This window comes from Gouania willdenowi, chromosome 16 (assembly GCF_900634775.1).
Source record: "Gouania willdenowi chromosome 16, fGouWil2.1, whole genome shotgun sequence".
NCBI classification, from domain to species: Eukaryota; Metazoa; Chordata; class Actinopteri; order Blenniiformes; family Gobiesocidae; genus Gouania; species Gouania willdenowi.
Window position 1 is genome coordinate 37344113 of NC_041059.1, and position 16851 is coordinate 37360963.

Sequence of the window (16851 nt, forward strand, 5' to 3'; positions counted from 1 at the left end):
CATATTAAAATGATAATCTTGAGATTATGATAATAATCTTCAGATAATAATCATTTTACCTTCTCTTATGGCTGTGAAGGGTGTTCCCTCCTCCTCTTGAAGACGAATCACTTTCAAAGCCACCAGTTTCCCATTAACCCTGTTGACCACAGACACTGGTTCTGAGCAAAGGTTCACCAGCGTAGAAACACACGTAAACACATGTAGAGCTGCATCTAAACTCATCCCTGTGTCACTACTATTGTGTTTGTCAAAGATGCTAAATAACACTAGTAGTCTATTTAGCATGTTTGATGCTAACAGATGCTCACAGTCAAGGGCAGGGGTGTCAAAGTCATTTTAGTTCAGGGGGCAAATACAAAGCAGTTTGATAACAAGTGGACCACAGATTTTATACAGGAAAATTAATCATTTCAACATTATTGTTCCCTAGTTTGCACTTCTACAAAAAATACTAAATACGTAAGAAACCGACAATAACCAAACAAAAAGTGACAGATATCAGTCACAACAGGATCTTCAATTTAAATTTCCTAGATTTTGTGACCGATTTTTATTTCATTATGAGAAATAATATGTAATGATTTGGGGAAATTGAAGTATTTTTGTAATAATTTTGAGTTTTTTTCAACAGTTTAACATTAAAAACAACAGAAATCATGGTATATAAGCACCGGGAAAACTGTAATCCCCCTACAAATATTGTGTAATTTATTTTACACAATGATTAATGTTTTCACTGTCATTTCTACTTTCTCCTGCGGCCGAATTGTCTGCTCCAAAGAGCCGATTCGGCTCCTGGGCCATGAGTTTCACACATATGGTCTAAGGTGAAGGAGAATGGATCTTCTCTGCTTGATCAGCATTTTTTTTTATTGATTGAAGCATTCTCCTTCTAATGCTGTGGTTTTTTAACATCTTGATCTCATTGGCTTTCTCACACCAAGTCGACCATACTGTGTCTCCTGCTGATGTTCAGAACATCTGCAGAGACTCTTCCGTCCCACGCGTAGGCGTACAATCTCTACACCATCATTAGAACAACACCTATTATTATCTGAGCAGGCATTACTGACACTGCTCTTTGTGTGGATCTAAAGAGTCATTGTATGATTGGATGGATTATTCTGACTGGGTTAAATAGGTGTGAAACGCGCTCACTTACTTGCTCTTTCCTTTGTACACTGTAGCATATGAACCTTCTCCCAGTTTCTCCAGCTTTTCATAAGAATCAGCCTTCCCAAATTTGGGGCTCGTGGGCTGAGAAGAAGAAAAAAGGAAGATGGATGGATGAAGATTATTCATCAGTTTGTAAACACAAACAGTGAACTAATGAGAAATAGTTCATCACATGAAATTAAGGATACATCGTACAGAGCAACGTACTGAGATCTGATGAGATCGACCAATGACAGGCAGGTTGGAGGTCTTTGTAATACCAAAGCCTTTGTTTTGGTCACATGAACAGGTACATACATGAAATGTGTGCATTTAACCCCTCCCTGAGGAGCAGTGGGAGGCTAAGGCAGGGGTTCTCAACTGGTCTCACCCTGGGACCCACATTTCACCACGGTCATTAATTTGTGACCCAGTTTTTTTTTTTTAGAATTCAACCAACCAAATTCATTTTTTCTAAAATAGCTGTTGAAAACACACATATTTAATCTTTTTAAAAACATAAATCTATATATTTTCCCATGTCACATGCATTTCACAGCACCCCTGTCAAACGAAAAGTTTCTTTCAAAATAAAAACAAGTCCAACATTAGAGATATTTAGTATTTATTTATTTTTGATCAGCTGTCCGCGACCCACTCAGTACAGGTCCGCGACCCACCAGTTGAGAATCACTAGGTTAAGGGACTTGTTCAAAATCCTACAATGATGGACCGAGTGAGATCGAACCAGTGACCCTCCGATTACATGCCCACTCCCTCAATCACTTAACTTTTAGGTTTTAAAAATGTTATTTTCCAATCACTCGTGGATAAACGTGCAAACAGCATAAATCATGTAAACTGTACATGGAAGTGGATAAAGTCTGCACTCAGGTCCTGTGTGGACACCAGGGGGTCATAAATAACTTTTTAACATACAGCTGTATGTACCTTTATTTTAGCACATTTAGACACAGAGGACAGGCTCTACCACAGCAGGTCAGACCGCTGCAGCACATAGTGACATGGTGCAAGATGCATCAGCATCTGCCAACATGGAGAAACCCAACCAAGAGTAGAGGAGCATCTGTACCAGTCTGTACTAGGAGCTCCCACCACTAGAACAGGTGCTTGGAACAACAGGCGGAGATCCAGAGGTGAAAGTAGTGGATTACAAGTACTCAGGTTACTGTCACTGAGTTGCTTTTATGTTTACTTGCACTTTTTAGGCCAAGCTACCGTACAAAAATAATACTCACTTTGTTGTTGTTTTTGTTCTTCTTCTTTTTGTGTACTCTAGTTAAAATCGTTACTCCTCTGTTATTCGTGATCGGATCGTGCTGAAATTTGGTAGGTATAATCTATGGATGAGCATGCATCGATGCTCGGAGGGTTTTCAATTTGGGGCCTAAAAATGAAACAAAAAACGAAAGTCGATTTGTCATTTATTTGCCAGTCAAATATTATGACGGTTGGTGGTACTAAATCATTGGCACATACCAATATATAAATGGGGCCCATTACCCTGTAAGTGTCACAGGGGCACCAGGGGGACCCCGGGGGCCCCATTTTTCAAATGACTACACCTCCGTTAGTTCTCATTAGATCGGAATGCAGTTGGGTATGAATACTCTATGAATGAAAATGATGAGACGCTCGAAGCCCTTTTTTTAAATGGTCATTTCCGGTCATTTCCAAATTTGTGGGAACATAGTCGTGTGATATATCATTTCAAAGGTAATTCAATGTAGATTATGATTATGCCTTGCACAATTTGATTAGGGACCCCCCCCCTTTTTTTTGGCAATTTCCATTAAAGTCGTTTTCTCATTCATTTGTGTCAAATATTCTAACAGTTGGTGGTACCAAATCATTAACACCTACCAATATATGAATGGGGCCCATTCATCTGTATGTGCTACGGGGGTGCCAGGGGGCCACATTTGTTTACTCGGTGGAACCGAGTCATTTGATTGAATTCTCGGGAACGTGGTACGTGCTATTCCATGTGGAGATGTTCCACGAGCTTGGTCGTAATTCATCCAACCTTGTTTGAGTAAATTCCTAAAGCAGTCATTTCACTTGTAGTTAAGCATGTTTTAAAGTAATTTGTTACATTTCTACACCCAACAATTACTGAGTAAATTATTACTAAAAATGGTTTCTTAAACAACAGTACTGTACCGTGATTTCAGGTCAGCAGTTTATAAAGGCACATTGAACATAATCCATATGTTCTTAGTCGTACTATTTCTGATCAAAGCCCAGCCACATTCTATGGTTCAGGTGTTTCTACTTATTATGTTGTTACCCACATGGAACGTTTGACATGGCACTGTTTTAGAGTTCATACATGTAGCTATACTTCGAGCCTCAGAATGTTTTTTTTTTTTTTATTATTTTGAATTGAATTTATTGGTGTTATTTTATTCAAAAAATAATTATACACTTTAAAAAACGTTTTATTTTATACAGATGTCTTTGTGGAAAATACATTTAGAACTAATCGTGAAAGATTTGATCTCTTTCTTTTTAAGTTTATACATGAGATGTTTACTGTATGTAAGATTTATTACCAAAAATAAATGTGGGGGGTGAAAGTATAGTAACTTTTACTTTGAGAACTGTTTATTGAGCTACTTTTTACTTGTACTTGAGTATCAGTACTTGTACTTAAGTAGACTAGATCAGTACTCTTTACACCTCTGCAGAGATCCTGTGGGATTGACAAACAGCTGCTGCCAACCAAGAGCACATAGTAGTGCCTACACACACCAGCAGAGGGCAGTACTCATAGACATGGAGATACCAGCTGACTGAAACATCAGGAGGAAGTCAAGAAGCTACAAAGAACACAAGGGCTTCAAATTATAAATAAAATCAAAGCTGGCCTCCATTCCATTTGTGATAAGCAATATGAACTAGAACAAACAGAATAAGTTGATGATATGTCAGACTTACAGAGGTAGGGCTGGAGTGGCGACGTAGTTTGGGCGACTCTTTGCTGGTGGAGCAGCTCTTGGTGCTGATGCAGGCATTGTTCTCAGAGTGGACTCTCTTCACCTGGCTGCTGGGCTTCTCAAACGGCTCAAAGCCACTCTGAGTGCGCTGAACTCTCACCTTCTTATCCTCAGGGATGGTGTCTAAGGGCTTGATGACCGAGTCCGTCCCCTGGCAGCTGCGTGTGGACATCCTTGTGACACATATCTAAGAAAAAAGGAAGATAAAGTAAATGTTAGCTTTTAAACAGAGTTACAATCAGAACGTTCTGAGCTTCTCCACTCGCCTCCAACAGTAACTGATACACACTCAGCAGATATTTCTCACTCACATCACTGTGCACGTGACTTATAGATTTAAACGCTGGGTGTCTGATTCCACGACAAAAACGACTCACCAGTGACTGCATCACAGACTGTGCACGAGGAGCACAGAATGCCCAGGCAGCATGACATGTTGTGGATGAAATATTTACACCAGTGCTCCCAGCAGGGGGACTTCTAATTACTCTAACACTGAGTGGAGTCATGTTGCTGCCTGAGGGCCAGGTTACACCCACAGCCAGCACAGTTTCTCAGACACAAACCTCATTCTTTTACACACCAAAATATCTGCATCTAAAGACAATAATCAGCCTTTGTTATTAACAAAAACATAAACAACCAAAACAAACTTCACTTTTGATTTAAAGACAGACTGTAATGAACTGATAACAGAATATAACCCACACACACCTGCTCAGTATTGTTGGTGTTGGCCAGGGTTAGGGTTAATTATAATTTTAATCACATATTTGATAATTAATTTCACTTATGATGTAATTATAATTGGAAAAAAATCTGCTTGTAACTGAATTCAGATAATTAGGGTCCGAAGTCCCAGATTGTAATTGCTTGAATTTACTATTATTATGATTATTTTACATAGACGTAAAAAATGGAACCACACGACTAGCAAGTTTGACTGATTCATACGAAATTCGCCACATATATTATTAAGATGAGCAAAAAGTTACTTTATGACCCTGCCCAAAACCAAACAGGAAGTCAGCCATCTTGGGTCAAAGGTAAAAAAAAATGGCGTTTCGTCCTGGAAACGCATTTGCACAAACTAGTCTGAGGGGCTTCATCCGATTTGCTTCAAACTGAGCCAGAACACTTAGGACCCACTGAAGATTCAAATTCTTCAAAGGATTTAGTGTATCTTTAACAGTTTGGTCGTGGCACCGCAGCAAAGTTGCAATGCTAATATTCGTTAGCACGCCACAATCTCAAAAAACCCATAACTCTGACATACAAAGTTCGATTAGCCTCAAATTTCACACAAATGACATTTGCCCAAACCTATTCATGAGGGCATTAAAACATTTCCCATCATGCTTTGCGTTTTCGACTGGCGCCTGTTACGTTCATATTCACTGTTAGCAAGTATAGCACGCCATAATAGATAAATCTATATAACTGTCATATACAAAGTTCAAACTGTCTCATATTTTATACACATGATGACTGTCTATCCCTAAACAAGACTCAATGTGAAAATTACCCATCATGCCTTGCATTCTCAGATGGCACCGCATTTAGTGGCATCCGACGCTAACCACTCAAGCGGAAAGACGATATGTCATGTTGACCTCAAAATACTGTTGCATGAACTTAGACAGATGGGAGCAGGTCGCTGATAAAAAAAACAAAACAGCCAGTGTTCAGTGGGAGGGGCTTATCATGTCACATGAAAATCCATCGCCATTTCCTCGTCATCACATTCTAAATCCCAATAACTGACAAACATAGGTCGTTCTACTATATTTCACACAAATGACAAATGCCCAAGCCTATTCATGACTGCTTTGAAACATTTCCCATCATGCCTTGCATTCTCGAGTGGTGCTATTTTCCTCGCCATCACATTCAAAATGCTATATCATGGCTATTTTTTTCAGGATTTGCACCAACTCCGCAGTGATTGATTTTTAACTGATTCAACTGGTTAAACCTTTATACTGGATTTTAATACATATTACTGTGTTAACTGGTTTTACTGGTTATGCTAGTTTTTCCTTTCATACTGGGTTTTTAATGCATGCACTATGTAAATTGGCCTTCTAACTGGTCTTACTGTTTTTTCCTGTTCGACTGGATTATCATTACTATTGCTAGGCTAATGCTACTGCTAGGTCAATGCTATTGCTAGGTTAATGCTAGGTTATTTCTACGTTAAAGACAATTGCTAGGTTAATGCTAATGTTTGGCTAATGCCTATACTAGGTGAATGCTATTGCTAGGTTAATGCTAATGCAAGGTTAATGTCAATGCAAGGTTATTGCTAATGCTGGGTTAATGCTAATGTTAGCCCAATGCTAATGTTAGGTTAATGTTAATGCTAGGATAATGCTATTGCTGGGTTAATGCCATTGCTAGGCTAATGCTAATTCTAGGCTAATGCTAATATTAGCCCAATGCTAATGCTAGGTTATTGCGACTGCTAGGTTAAGGCTAATGCTAATCCTAAAGCATTTGAAATGCAATATCGCAGCTGTTTTTCCACCAATTTGCAACAAATTTGCTCAGACTAAACCCAAATCCCCAACATATGGATATGCGACCTTGGGTTACCGACCCCGACAAATTTTTCGGACCCTACGACGCTGCTTGCGGCTTTAATTGACATTGTAATTGCAATTGGCATGAAAATTCTATAAAAACTGTCAAATTAATTAAAAGCTTGGGAACCATGTTCCAGTTCTATGGCTTACACATATGTAGTTAACAATTATTAAAATGTGTTTCATATCAATATCTGATTTTTTCCACTACCTGTTACCAATATTTTCCTGGATTAGGAAGCCTAACAAGGTAACTAAGAGATGAAAAATAAATTGGATAATAGATAATATTCTTAGTGTATTTTACAGCTGATTTAAAATATTTAAGAAAAACCTTATCTTAAGAGATGCTAACAGAAAGCTAACACAAGAGGAAAGATACATTTTATAGGCTTATTTATTAAAGGTTCAGTAATTGTGATTAATTATACTTGAACTGTAGTAATTTAGAATGTAATTGTAATTGACTATTAGGTGAAATAATTGCCAAAAAATATGCCGGTCACCATAATGGTAATTGAGTTGTAACTGAAGATGTAATTATAATTTTAAAAAGGTAATTGACCCCAACCCTGGTGTTAGCACACAAAAACAGCTTGAATACTTTAAAGCATGGCCTGTGGATGTACTGTGGTATCTGCACCTTGCCCACTCAGCAGGTTCCAAACTTTTGCTCATATTCAGCCTGAAAACATCTGTACATCTGTGAGCTTCTGAAGGATTTTAAAGTGATCATTGACAGTTGACCTTGTCCAGATCAGCAGGTCCACAGAGCAGGGTTTCCTAATTCTAGAGCACAACATAGTGGACTCTACAACAGTGTAGATCTCAGGGCCACATAGAACAAGACACCAGCACCTTGATGAAACATGTTGAAGCCTCAATATTTAGCTTTTTCTTCCTGTAAGAGAGCTACAGCTGTGACTTAGATGTTAAAGACACATGACACCTAAAGTCATGTTGATGCTAAGTGTAAGAACACAACCTAAATAGTGCGTCTGGGCGTTTGTTTGTGTGTTTGTTAATGAACTGTGACAGATGAGCACATCAGCATGCACGGACACACACTCTCCGGCCCATCTGTAATATGTGTCCATCTGAGAATGTAACAGATGTCTGTCAGTAAACTCCAAAGCCTGTAGGTTGTTGAGGAGCAGCTGTGGAGTGTGTGGGTTGCCAGGTTTGAGTGAATGAAGCAGCAGTGGAGCGCCATATTACTGACAGACAAATGAACTCCTCCTTTAACTCCTTTGTCAAATCATATAATTCAAAATGAATCACAACATTCTGCACATTTGGGTATTCTTCCTGCACATTGTGCAAGATCCTGTCAGCCAGGTCTGGTACCGTGTCATTAGCTAAACAGATCACTTTCACATTACTGCTGAACATCTTCTAAGCATCTGTAAAGGTTCAAACATACTCGGACGTACATCAGCGGAGCAGAGTCTGCGTTAGGACAATTGTCTGCAAAGCTCAGATTTTACTTCTGCCCGGAAGTTGTCCATGTACGTGGTGTAACACAAAACACTGCTCGGCATGTGTCGACCAGCATTAAATGTAACACAGAGCTGTATTTAACCCGTGTTGAGAAACAGTACAGGAGAGATGGAGATGAAGCAGCAACTCTTGGACAGAGATCGCATCCACTCTAGGATGAGGCAGTGTGCAGAGGGAAATGGAAGTATATGAGGGACGGATTTGTTAAAGCCAAACAAAAAATGAAAGGGAGAAGTGAAGATGGGGCGAATGCAGCTGGAATTCCCTCAATATATACTGTATCTGCACTCCTTTCATGGCTTGACTACTTCAAGAAATGTTGTGGGAGATGGAGTGTAATGTTCCCAGTGAGGTCAGTCATATATGTAATTATAGCAAAATACAACAATGTTTGTCATTTGTGTGTTACCTGTATGTGTGGCCATTTGGAGATACACAAATGTAAACATTAGATAAACAGGGATTGAACTGCACATCAAAGCACTCTTTTACACAAAAACCTCTTTAAAAATGCACAAAAACTACTACACGATGAGCCTGTGATTTTTGTGCTTAATATCCTTGTCATCCTGCTGGAGCTTTGCCAGCCACAACTGCCTTCACAGCATGATGTATCCTACACATGTACTGTGTACTTGTAACTAATTATTATGTTGTTTTTAGGTATTTGACGACAGTTCCAGTTTGCCTGCCATTGAATCGCCTTCACCAACCTGCTCTGACTCCTCTATGAGCCAGTAAACCCCACAATCCTGCTCTCCACCAGGTTTTGCTGACATAAGTAACACCTCGGACAGCATCACCCCAGAACACTGCAGCACAAGCACCAGCGGTAAGCAGGGGAAGAAGAGACAGAGGGGGATCCCCTAAAACTGAGACTGGAAGCCCTTGACTGGCACAGAGAGGAGAGGGAAAAACATAACACTGAGGTGCATTTAGCAACACCATTGCTGCCATGTTGGTCAACTGAAGTCTCATGAGCTTCTTTTTAACATGGAGCAGGAGTTTTTCTATCAGATTCAGAGCTTGCAGAATTACCAGTTGTTGTAAATATTAAATCTTTGATGAAGGTCCCACATCATGCTATTTTTCACCATCTCCATTTGTTCTAAGAACCAAAAACATAGTATTCAAGGTTTATTTTCCCAAACTCGCCTGTTTTCCAGAGTTTTAGCCTCTGAAAAGTCACTTTCTGAGGAACTCTACACAAACAGGCTGATTTGCGGCCTACTTTTGCATATTCATGAGTGAGCGTGTCCATAGACGGGACACTGACTTCCTCCTCCCCGCACAGTGAGGTAGGGCCAGAGGACGGCCCGCCCTCCTCCCACCGACTCCGTAGCCGAGCTCATGCTGCTTTATAAACACAAGACATAGCGTGGGGGCGGGGCGTTCGCCGGTACATACATAGATGGTAGAAAATACATACATAGCAAAGGATGCTGAAATTTACTTAAGTATGTTACTATCAGAGGGTTAACCCTGATCCCACTGAGGTGATAACCAAACTGTAGGCTACATTATGTGGTGGGTTAGCTAACCTGCCCCATAGCATCTATCTAAAAAGCAAGGGACGTCTGTGTGCGTGTGTGTCTGTGTGTGGAGCAAATATCTCCCAGACGTGGTGCGAGTTCGACCTGAAACTTGGTCAATGGGTTCCAAATATCCCAAGTGTGTGTATCTGTTATTTTGGAGTAATTTGGTCATTTCAAACTGTTTATTTAAATTTGATTTCTCTTCTGGACGGCCCCGAAATGAAACCTATTCAGCTTTTGACCTCAGGGTGTGAGAGGGCGCTAGCGCACCATCTATATCTATTTCACTGCACAGCTCACTTCCGGTGTGTGCGTGAGCTCCCGTGGACTTCTCTTTTCTCTTTTGAGCAAAAATACCTTTTTTACTGTTCTTTATTTGGTGATGACATTTCAAAACGTTTATTTTCATGTTAGTTTGACCGTTCGCTATTTAGACCGGACAGACCTCACCCGGAAGTTATTGACGGTAATGGCTGCTGTGTTGAAAGCTGCACATTTATCAGCAGCGCGTGTGAGAGAGAACCAACGGAGGAGATGAGAGTCCAAGGTAGAGAGTCTCACACACACACACACACCGATCAGGTGCGCTTCACTATCAATCACCGTCTATGTGTGTGTGTGTGTGTATAACGGACCACCGTTTAGTCCGGTTACAGTCTGTGTCATGACACCCGTCCATTGGGTGGTAGTGACTGTAGTGTTGAGTCAGATCAGTAAACACACCTCTGCCACTACACCTAACTACTGAAAATAGATAAGTTCAGTGAAGGTTAGGCAGGCACACACACACTAAACGACAACAAAAAATGTGAAAATGACTTAAAATACACAAAACTAAATATTTATACAAAAATTACAAAAAAGACAACAGAAATGCAAAAAACTACACTAAAAAGTGATACAAAATGACTCCAGAATCACATTACTTAAGGCAACAAAAAATAATTATACAAAAAATGCACAAATGACGTAAAACAAAAAACTAAATATTTATACAAGAAGTAAACAAAACGACAACAGAAATGCAGAAAAACATACACAAAGGCTCCAAAAACTCACAAAATGATTCCAAAAAACATATATTACAGAAAAATATACCAAACAACAACAAAAACATGAAAATGATTCAAAATACACTAAACTAAATACTTATACAAAAAATACACTAAAATGCGCGAAACTATACCAAAAAAATACCACAAAATGACTCCAGAATCACACTACATTGGCAACAAAAACAATAATTATACAAAAAATGCACAAAAAGACAACTGAAAGATAAAAAAAATACACATAATGATGACTTCAAAAAACATACATTACAGAAAAATACAACAAAAAATGAAAATGGCTCAAAATACACAAAGCAAAGTATTTATATGAAAAATACACAAAACTAAATATTTACACAAAAAATACACAAAATGACTTCTGAATCACACTACAATGGCAACAAAAAACAATAATTATACAAAAAATGTACAAAAACACAACAGAAAGATACAAAAATACACAACTCCAAAAAACATACATTACAAAAAAATTAAAATTACAAATTAAAAATTTTTAATGAAAAAAATAAAAAAAAACAGCAAACATTTATGCACAAAAAGACAACAGAAAGATACACAAATACACATGACTCCAAAAAACATACGCTACAGGAAAATACACCAAACAAAAAAATACAAAAGTGATGATGAAGTCATGCACGTCCCATAGAATTAAACCAGGAAAACTTCACCCACATTTTACACCCGCAAATATACCCCTTATGCTCCCACATGAATGCATACTTCCGACGGGCACTGAACTAGTATCATAAAATCTAAATCAGGCCAACATATGAGTGAAATATTTTCCATTACTCACCTCAGAGACTATTTTCTCACATCATTCAGAAGTACAGAAAGTGTTTTTCCGAGTCCACACTTTGCATGTCCTTCACTAACATGGCGTACTCTCTTTCCTCACCTCTTCAAGCATTTAATGGACGTACATTCCACCTCCTCTTGAGTTGTCTCTTTTGTAAAGCAAGCAACAAGAGCAGCTCCTCTTCCTCGTCGTCAGTGTAGGACGCCATGACTGAAAATGTAAACGGTGCCTTCTGTGTCTTCTCCTTTTACAGATCTCCAAGTGTGTTGAAGTCAAAGCTGTTTTTTGTTGAAGAGCTGCTCTCATTACTGATATCAGCGCTGAAAGATATTTCTTTTATTTCTTTATTTTTTAATGTTTGTCTCTGGTAGGCCATGACACTCTGTTGCTTTGGTATGAACACTCACACAACTGTGCATTGCTTTCACATGACCTCAAGGTCACTGAGCAGAGCAGAGCAGAGCAGAGGTAGACTGCCCTGTGATATATGGCTAAATCACAATTGAACCAGCCTCGTCTTTGTACAAAGGGGGGCCCAGCCCAGAAGATAACTGTGCTTACTTTATTTACTTTTGGACAGACGCAGATAGAGATGGATACACACAGCCATAGAGAGACATAGGCTTCTTCTGCTAGTGAGCTGTGTGTATTTTACTTGTGACTGTAACAACAATAAACCATATTGAAATTGTCCCCTCAACGAACCACCACCTTAACGTGGTGGAGGGGTTTGAGTACCCGGATGATCCTGGGAGCTATGTTGTCAGGGGCTTAATGTCCCCGGTAGGATCTCAAAAGGCAAAGAGATCCCAGGTGATGGGTCCGACCAAGAGCAGTTCAAAAGCCATATATGAAGAAGAACACGTTCACGTTGCACGGATTGGCGCTACCGGGGCCCCACTCTGGAGCCAGGCCTGGGGTTGGGGCTCGAGAGCAAGCGCCTGGTGGCCGGGGCTCTGCCCACAGGCCCTAGCCAGGCCAGAAAGGATGACGTGGGCCCGTTCTCCCATAGGCACCCGCAGGAGGGACTGTATGGGGCTGCTGAGATGTGGATCGGGCAGTAGTCTGATCCCCGGCTACAGAAGCTGGCATTAGGGATGTGGAAAGTCACCTCTCTGGTGGGGAAGGAGCCCAAGCTTGTGTTTGAGAAGTTCTGACTTGATACAGTCAGTCTCACCTCGACACATAGCAAGGGCTCTGCAACCAGCCTTCTCGTCAGGGGTTGGACTCTCTTCTACTCTGGAGTTGCCAATGGTGAGAGGCACCGGGCAGGGGTGGCTATACTTCTTGCCCCCCAACTCAGTGCCTGTACGTTGGAGTTTACTCCAGTAGACGAGAGGGTAGCCTCCCTCCGCCTTCAGGTGGGGGGGCAGGTCCTGACTCTTGGGCCAAACAGTAGCTCAGAGTATCTACCCTTCTTGGATTCCTTAGAGGGAGTACTGGGGAGTGCTCTTTCTGGGGATTCCCTCGTTCTGCTGGGGGAGTTCAACACTCACGTTGGCAACGACAGTCAGGCATGAAGAGGTGTTTTTGGGAGGAACGTCCCCCCTGATCGGAACCCGAGCTGTGCTTTGTTATTGGACTTCTGTGCTTGTCACAGATTGTCCATAACAGACACCATGTTCAGGCATAAGGGTGCTTAATGGCACTGGCAAAAAAAGAAACAGAACAACAAAATCACATCAATGTTTTTATTTTTAGAAATGTTTTGAAATAAACAACTTTACTGCACCACAGACGCATTGGTGTGTGAGGCAGTAGCTAGCTCTGTGTGAAGCTTGGGACAATATTTTAAAAATGAAGCATTGGTTCATGGACACCTGGTCTAAACAATAGGGTGATGACATGTACTTTAGTCAGCAGGGGTCAACATATAGCTGAAGCACTTTGAAGGACAGATTATTGCTCAGATGTCGGATTCAAATGGTCACTGGCTTATTCTAAGTATCACTTACGATCATTTACAATTTATACCACACGTTACTGACAATATAATTACGGGAGGCAATCTTATCCTTGTGCAGGATGACTTTTAGGATACGTACCCCACTGAGTACTGTGCAAGTCACCCACAACTGTATTCACTTTCTTCTGCAACGAACAGAATTTAACTGGTGTTTGGAGACACCTCAATCCAAACACACTTGACTACACATGGTTTGGGCCTAATTATAACTTAAAAACTAGAAAAGACCAGTGGTCGATTTCATATCATTTGCTACAATACAAAATAATATCAGATATTGCCACAGCTCCACTATTTATTGTGATCACATTGATATTCTATATTGAAAATATAATGTTTATGTCACAAATGCAAGTTTTATGTGTCATCATTTAATATTCATTTCTGTAAAACATGCAGTCAGCGTACAGCAGGGTCACTTTTACAGGTGTGAAGATTTAACGCTGCAGTAAGTAGAATCCGGTCTGTTTTGAAACCAAAACCGAAACTTAGCCTCCCTTAGCAATGTCTTTGTGAACGCTGTGAGTGACTTTATTCTCACTCGAGACTAGTGACAAATTTATGGGCTTTTTATCTTGTGTTCTTGGAGAGTTTTCTGGTGTTTCAGAGACTCTGACATGAATGCATGCATCACTCTGTAGTTACTGTAATGAGCAGCGGCTGCTGCTGTCAGCTCGTCCCCGCCAAGCAGGCGCTCAGGGCAATGACAACCATCACTTTGCATTCAGACTGTAAAATGAATTCACCTTGAATATGCTTCTCTTAGGTTTACACGCCGTATGTTGTCACTCTCTCTCTGATGCCAGGGTGTGCAGCGAACCCTGTGCAGTAACGGGGATCCGCGAGGATGCAAAGCGATCCGTTCCTCTCGACTATGTTTGCACCTTTATTCTGTTGCTTCTCCACCTCGATCTGCCTTTTTCCACTTGATTTGCTGAGTAACTGTTGTCTAAAGGTGCGTTCACACCGAATGCGACTAAAGTGACTGAAGCCACTTGATTACATCAAAATCCCCCCTCAAGCGATGTGACTTGCGTGATTTGACCTCGTCGCTCAAAGTTGAAAAATATGAACTTTTTAAGCAACTTCAAGCAACAATTCTCCCGTCCATTACTGTATGTATAGCGGATGCTGCAGCCCCTCCCCGCTCCCTCCCACTTTAGTGCAGACGGCTGCAGCAGACGGCTGCAACAGACTACTGATCATAACACATTGTGAGGGAACTCATCCTTTAATATCTCTGTAAGTTGATCGTTTAAACCGTAAAAGTGGAGCAAGAAGGAAAATAAATGATCAACCCCCTCTCTCTTTCTCTCTAACCTGTCACTGGCTCAACACACACACACACACACACACACACACACACACACACACACACACACACACACACACACACACACACACACACACACACACACACACACACACACACACACACACACACACACACACACACACACACACACAGTTCCCTGGTAATCGCATCACTGGAGCGATGAAGCGATGAAGTGACCAAAAAGCGCCGCTATGTCCAAGCGTCTCATCAGGGCGATTTAAGTGACCGCAGTCTCTACAGTCGTGTTCGGTGTGAACGTACCGTAATGCTGTGATGGAGACCTTTGCTGGAACTTACACCATTACATTTTTACTACCAATGGTATGTGAACGCGCCTGACTTCAGTCAAGCAGCCAATAGTAACGCCCAAAACAGCCCATGGAGCACACGTGTTTGTAGAAAGATCACTGATTGGCTGACATCCAGCGTCACGCCCCCTGGATTTCTGAAGTTAATTTACAGCCAGGAGAAGGAGAAGAAATTCACTGTCCACTCAGAATTCTTTGGATTACAATATGCTCAAATATGTTTATGGATTTTTGACTAAGTTATGCCAAAAAAAAAATGACAAACAGCAGCAGGTGGGTTAAAACAGCACTCCAAATAGTGTGCTTAAAAATAAAGACAATTTTCAATATTTTGGTATTATCATGATTTTTTTTTTTTTACCCACAATAATTTTGAAATATAAATCTGATATGGTGACACCTCTGAGTACAGGTATCCTGTTATAGTATGTGAACAAAAGTCATGTGATGTGTGACATCACTGGAATATTATCAATATTGAATGTTCTTTCCACTCTCTCTCTCTCCATTCAGTGTTAGCCACACACTTCCATGTTCCATTCCTCTGCGCTGAGCAAAAACCACACGATGCAACGACTCATAATGAGGACACAACAGAAAAATGCTGAAGATTTGCATCCATTAGACCAGTTTACATCAGTACAACGAGCACCACCAGCACAATGGAAACGATGCTAGCGCTGTTAGCAGCAGACACAGCTAACGAATGTGTAGAAGAAAGACTTCCAACATCTGCCAACATCTCACACTCTCACACTCAGGGGTCTCTATGCACACACACACATGCACACACGCACACACACGTACTCACACACTAACACTAACACACACACACACACACACTCGCACACACACACACTAACACACACACACAGATACGCACAAAGACACAACACACACACACAATTGTGATGTAGTCCAGCCTACATCTGTCAGTGAGGTGTTTATGTTGCCACCCCCCCCTCCACCACCACCACCATACACACACGTACAGGCACATCTGCATGTTTGCAAAGCAAAGAAATGTGTAATGGCATATTTCTCATGCTAATCCACACACACACACACACACACACACACACACACGTACAGATCTTGAGGTGGTGTCTGTCTATGGCATAGATCAATGTGGGGTGTGGGGGGAGGTGATAACAGGGAGAGGGATGCCGTGTGGTACGTCTCTTACCTTCCAGCAGCAGCAGCTCACTCAGGGCGTCTCAGACAGAACACATGAACATCTGCAGCCTGAACATCAGCACCTCCCTGACGCCCTTTCCTTTCTCCTGCTCTGTGCCAGATGGCCTGGATAAGACCGTACCACGAGGCAGGGGGAGGGGGCACCTTTGGAAGCTGCTATAAGCTGCGTTCTCTCTTCCTGACTGTCAGTCTGTGTCTGTGATTAGACAGAACAGACCTTCCTGCTGTGATATGTTATATATTCCTACACATTCGATGGATCAGAGAGGCTGTGAGCAGGGTACGCTGAAGACTCCAGGACCCCTACTCTGCTGGCTGATGGTACGGTCCAGAGGAGTTTGAGGAAGAGGATCCGTCTTCTACAGCAGCAG

General features: G+C 41.1%; 1 protein-coding gene across 2 annotated transcripts in view; it reads right to left on the minus strand.

Annotated features, from left to right (window-relative positions):
- Nucleotides 1-16596, minus strand: part of cdk14 (cyclin dependent kinase 14) — a 49989-nt gene extending 33393 nt beyond the window's left edge. For both annotated transcript variants that reach the window (XM_028470421.1, XM_028470422.1), the window contains exons 1-4: nt 16470-16596; nt 4120-4365; nt 1166-1260; nt 60-139 (exon numbers count right to left, since the gene is read on the minus strand). In XM_028470421.1, coding sequence (XP_028326222.1) covers nt 60-139; nt 1166-1260; nt 4120-4350 — 406 coding nt within the window. In that variant the 5' untranslated portion in view covers nt 4351-4365; nt 16470-16596. The remainder of the gene's footprint in view (nt 1-59; nt 140-1165; nt 1261-4119; nt 4366-16469) is intronic.
- Nucleotides 16597-16851: the final 255 nt, after the last annotated feature.